The 5976-nt window shown below is 39.1% G+C and overlaps 1 protein-coding gene across 1 annotated transcript in view; it reads left to right on the forward strand.

The window, feature by feature from the left end:
• Positions 1–5976, forward strand: part of MOCS1 (molybdenum cofactor synthesis 1) — a 19426-nt gene that overhangs the window by 1934 nt on the left and 11516 nt on the right. The window contains exon 3 of the mRNA XM_010171633.2: positions 2419–2583. Within this exon, the coding sequence (XP_010169935.1) occupies positions 2419–2583 (165 nt within the window). The remainder of the gene's footprint in view (positions 1–2418; positions 2584–5976) is intronic.

Here is a 5976-nt window from a genome sequence, read left to right on the forward strand (position 1 = left end):
CTGATAGTGGAATATGGAATCCATCTCCTTTGGGATACTCCAAGTTTAATTAGCATCAGATATAAACTGTGTGATAGCTATTTATTAGTATTAGTCTGAGAAGTACACATCTCCACTGACAAAATGATTTCCCATAGGGTGGGGGACGGGCAGTTGGTTGACTTTTTATAGCAACATACACCTTTCAAAAGTGAAGTGGTGCAGGGTAGACTTGTTACTTCATGTATTGGAAGAGACACATACCTTTGCTGGAATCAATCAGGAGAAGTGCAGTTGAGGAAATTACTGGAAAATATGTAAGAAACTTGTCTATTTAAGAAGATGTTCCTGATCCTAAAGGAAAAAGTAAATGTAAAAGAGTTTACTTAATGGCTTGAGCCAGACATACAAGCTTTTGGCTTTGTGCTGCTGAGTTACAGCATCTGTTCTGTTTCCTTTTCTACTTGATAGTTTTATCAGTTGCCTTTGCTTGTGCTGATTGTTGCTAAAGCAGTGACCAAAGGTCAGCACACAGACTTAATACAGGTACAAGGTGAGTTACCAAGTTATGAAATCTCTTTAATCCCTTTTGAATTTAGAGGTCAACAAGCCAAGAAACCAAGCAACTGCAAATGTTCCACTTCTTAGGTCGCACAAATAAGGCAGAGTGTACTAACTGGTCGTTTTTAACTTGTTGGTCTTAGTGTTAAGTCTCCATCTCGTATTTCTCACAGTTGGCTTCTATCCAATTTGTTATTACAGGTGGTTCCACATATTAATGTATTTTCAGTACCTTGCCTGAATCTCTTCCTGTCTGATGAGGAAGAAGATGCATTGATAACAGCTGCTTCCTGCACTAGTCAGCTGGTGCTACTTTTTTTAAATTTATTTTTCCATTTTAGGCTGCAGCGTGGCTTTGGTTTTATTCAATGCCTTTATGAATTTTACATTTCTAGCAATGAAACGTGTATGGCAGCTAGCTGTTTTTTCTCTTATGCTATCCTCTAGGTGCAGTGTGTGTCCTGTGCTCTGATAAAACTAGGTTGTTAGTGGTAGTTAGTGTTAAATAATTTTTGTCAAACTTGGGCCAATAGAACTCATCCTCTAAGAAAAGTTATTCCTGGTCAGGAATTTTGAGAGGTGAATGACAGAAAAATCTGTTTCTTAGTAAAGATTGCTCTTTTGTTACAGCCTCAGGTTCCAAATGTCTTTATAGGAATCCTAATCGTGTTGCAAAATGCTGCTGCTGTAAGCTTCAGCATCTTTGGTGTGACCGAGCTTGTCCCATTCCAGAGTTTTGGGCCCATCTTAGGGAGAGTATTTTGAGAATAGCTGGGAAACGAGATAAAGCAGAAGTAAAGCCCTTATCAACATGAACAGATGTAAATAGGGAGGGAAGAAGGGACTATGAAATATTTGTGCTGTAATTAAAGCTTCCTCAAGAGTAAAGGTTCTTCAGATATTTCTCAACTAATTAGGGTGGAGGCTATGAGAGAAGGGAGGAAGGAAAATAAGAAAATAAAATTACTTTGCCATGTGTCTGCTTCTGCAAGTGCTTTATGAGGGTTTTTCGTATTTGTTATTGTACTGATCACTGGAGGTTTGAAAGCCTGCCCTCTGGAGATCTGGTATGCTGAGGATTTCTGCATTTGGCTTATGAGGAAGCAGCTATTTTCTCTTAGTCGCATGATAGTAACTGTTTCTTATGTGGTTTTCTTTTTTTAGCCATTTTTTTAGTGTCTTGTGTAAGCCCTCTTGAATTGGCTGGGCTTCCACTGTGGGTAATGGAAATACCTCAGTTGTCAAGGGCAAGTGTTTTGTCCCTTTGATGTTGTTGCCTTGGATTCTCTAAAATGGTCTAATACTTTGACCTTTTTCTGTTTGGTTAGGAGTGTATGTGGTATGTCTTTCAGCAGTTTAAAGTAACTTCTGCTGACAGCTACCTCTGAATTAGAACTGGTTTTTGGTAAAGCACAGTAGGATAAATGTTGCTAGATAAACACAGCTAGTTCAGGTGTCAGGTGTGAAATGGATGGCTTGCTGCTTATTATTATTGCAGAACACAGAATTCAGTTTGCAAAGCTAGGCTTAGGAAAAGAAGGTAAACTAAATCAAAGCTCTTTTTCCAATGATAAAGTAGCTATTTACTCTAAGAAATGGAGAACAAAATTAGTGTGCATTTTCAGTGTTCTTTATAATCAGTTTTGTTTGCAATAAACTGCTGTCTTTCATACCTTTTGAAATGGATTTGTGTTAAAATGGGTCTCTCAAACCAATACAGCTGGAAGAAGGCTGAAGCCCTGAAGTGTCCATGTGTTCCTTACAACCTCAGTGATTTTTTTGTTTGTTTGTTTGGTTTGCAAATTTTCGGGGTTTTCTGTGTAGCTTACAGTTGAATTACTTCTTTTAAAGTGTTCTTTTTACTTCTTATTTTCCTAGGTCAGCTGTACAAGCTAGAAGGGCTGAAAACCATTGCTGTCACAACCAACGGGATCAACTTAACCAGACTGCTGCCCCGGCTGAAGGATGCAGGACTGAATGCCATTAACATCAGCCTGGATACTTTGGTCCCAGCTAAATTTGAATTCATTGTCCGGAGGAAAGGTACAGGCTTGTCCTCTAAGGCAACTGTGTTAATACTTGCAGTAGTGTTGTGAGTTGTTTGGTACATCTTTCACACTTGGTTACTTTGGGAGGGGAGTGAGTTGCTGTCCTTCTGAGCCTAGGAAAAGTCTATACTAGCTTATTTGATAGTGACTCTTTTTCCTTCTTTCTACAGCCCGTAGGCAGGTAGAGCCTCTTTAGTTGGAGCTGGTGGAGTAGAAGATGCTCAACTCACCACAGTCAGTGGGACTGTGACTACAGCTGCTACTAACTGGCTGATTACTGGTTAGTCATGGATATCAAGAGGACACTCCAAATCTTGCATTGGTTTCGTGTGCCGCTCTTCTGTAATACTGTTAAAAAACGAGATGTTCTTGCTATAGCAGCTGAGGACTAAGAAGCCATAAGAACTGAACTTCTTGTCACAAATAGTGGCAGTTTCTGGAGTTATATTTGGGGCATGCTAGCAGTGATCTCACTTGTGATTAGTAATGTTCCCTACCTCCACTACATTTTAATAGGAAGAAGCATAAACCGTGCCTGAGATCATTTGAGGAGGGATGCTAGCTTTGTAACTTCTCTCTGATTCAGCTAGTAATTCCAAACAAAGTTTCAAAAATGCTTGGATGTGCCGTCTGTTACAGATTCTTGTTTAAATGAATCCTAAAGCTCATCATGAAGTTCAGCTTCATGGCTGGGCTTCCTTACAACCTAAAACTGATTTGATCTTGTATCATTGTATTTCTGTCCAGTAATGTAACTGGCAGCCTGTGTTCCAATTTATGCAAAACCTCCAAGTAGCCACTAGATGGGGCAACAATGTAAGATAAATGTAGGACAAGGGATGTAGAAATCTGGGATATTGTGATAAGTAATTTCAGTGTTTGAATCACTCCACTGTCAAATCGAAGTTCTGCTGGCAGGTGTAGCAAGGTGTCCTTGCCTACAGTCTTTCTGGGAGCACTTCTTCAGGTTTCTACGTCATGGTGCAGAAATCTGTTCCTGTCAGAAATCTGGCTGGAGCATTATCCTTCCAGTGCAGGTGTGGACTATGCTCTTTCCTTCTGTTCTCTGCATTTGAATATTACCTGGTTTGGGTTTGTGATATTCACTGGAAACAAGCCCTTCCTTTGCCATTGAAGGGGCAAACCTGATCCTCCAGCTTCCTGAATTATATGGCCACAGCTCTTCGTATCTGATTGGAAGCTGTTAGGAATGTACTGCTTATAAAGTAAATTAAAAGTTATTGAGGGATGGAGGGCGATTTTTATTTATATAAATGTTCTTTCCCTTATGAAGAAAGGAAAAAAGGTCTTTAACCACAAAGAGAGAAATTGCTCAGCTGAAGAGCATACAGAATGAACAGGGAAGTTTCTATGACTCTGTATTTTTCAGGAGGATAATAAAATTTCCAAATCATAGATAACTTTTTTAAGTGGAGATGAGGTAAAAATAGTAATGCTGAGTTGGGCTTTTTATTTTGTTAAGGGCTGAAATTATGTAAAAATACTTTTTTTTTTTTTTTTTGAGGGTTTTTTATTTAATAGGAGATTTCCAAGTATGGAATGATCAGAGAATAAAGTGCCAGCCCTACTGTGCTACCCTGTCTTCTGTGGCAGTTCCAGAGGCGACAAGATATAGCTCTGTTAAGGTGAGAGGGATTCCAGGTCTTAGACTCCTACAGTCTGTTAACTTCTGTGGAGAATAAAGGTGGCACCTGATTATGGAGCTAACCAGGAACTCAAGAAACTTGGAATCAATTTTTCTCCTCCTCTGGAAACTCATTCTAGGGTTTTAAGAAAAGGCTGGAATTTTGTATCTTTGGTGCAGGTGACCTGCTTTTACACCCACTTTTATTCCCAGATGGTTGGGATAGGGGGAATGCCTGTGAGGTGATCAGAGATTTCACTGATGTATGAAAGCACATTAGAAGACCATAATATTTCTACTTCTCCCCATCTACCACATTGTAAGGGACAAACAGATGAAATGTACTCTCTTGCAGGTAGCCAGTCTAACCTGTTTCACAGCCTGTCCCTTCTTTTTGCTTCAGTACAAGGAAAATGAGATAATATTGTACAGTAATTGAATCATTAAACATTAGCTTGAGGCCTTTCTTCTTGTAAGGATTAAATGTTGGGAGGTGTTGTCCCACATAGGATTGTTCTGGATGTGTCTAAGGTTCTCTGTGCTTTAATGTTGGCTAAAATTATGATTTCAGAAGAAATATAAAATGAAAATATTGAAATTATTCATTGGGTGGAAGAGGAGAAGGGTTGTCATTTTGAAACATCAGACAAAAACTTAGAGAACTTCTGAACCCTGACAATATTTCCTGACACAATGACATCTAGTATTTTGAAATGTTTTGGTTTTATTCTTTTTGTTGTTTTATTAACGCAAGGACTTTGATTTAGAAGGGAAGTTTAAATAAGTATGGCAGTACCAATGAAATCCTAACAGCTTTCCATAAAGAAAAAACAGAGAACAGTAAACATCAACATATGAAATGCAGTTACAGATTATTTTTTCTGTAACAGATTTTTATTTTAAATAATCACCCCACTCCCAAAATTTTTTTAGTGGAAACAAGCTTGTAGTTGTTAATCAGAATAACTTGCCTTTTTTTTTTTTTTCTTTGTAGAGATTTTTGATAGTTGTTCTAAACCACACTCTTGTGCTAGTGTGGCAGGAGGTAAGAGGCAGAACTGGGAAGGACATGGAGTCAGGTGCATTGCAAGCTGTAATCCTGTTCCATACCTCTGCAGAGAGCTGAGCCCAAGCATGAGAGCATTCAAACAGGCGGAGTTTTTGATCTGCTGCTTGCTGGTGATCGCTTCCTGGCCTTTTCAGTTCAGTTCAATTTCACCTTTCTGCAATCCTGAAGTTGTGCGTAAGGTTTTCTGAGCTGTTGCAGAGCTTTTTGATCTCGTTCCTGGCTCTGGGATGTGTTTACAGAAGTGTATCATTATCTCCGTTGCCACATGCAGCCTGCAAACTTTTTTAATTGGAGTGAAAGCTACCACCAGTGCCACAAACTTCCTGGGTGCACGCAAAATGAGTAGGTGGTGAAGGAGAAAGGTGACAAGTCATAACTTCAAACAGTTGCTTGCAAGAGTTATTTCACTGTCTTCTCCTTACTCTTAACCTCTCTTTGCAGCCAGGACTAGCATTAGGATCAGCTTATGAAACAATTAGACAGAAAGTGGTTAAGTGAAAGTTGCATGTCTTTCCTTTTTTTCCTGATCTTGAATGCATTCAATACTAAGTGTGCACAGAATATTATTGAGTTACTGCTTTTTTCTGGTAAAGCACCTACAGATTAATGAGGGTATGATCTCTTCACTAGAGAATCTGAGTTTCCAGTAGATAAGTCCATTGCCTTCCTTTCCC

Source organism: Antrostomus carolinensis, unplaced genomic scaffold (assembly GCF_000700745.2).
Source record: "Antrostomus carolinensis isolate BGI_N321 unplaced genomic scaffold, ASM70074v2 scaffold9557, whole genome shotgun sequence".
In the NCBI taxonomy this organism is placed as follows: Eukaryota; Metazoa; Chordata; class Aves; order Caprimulgiformes; family Caprimulgidae; genus Antrostomus; species Antrostomus carolinensis.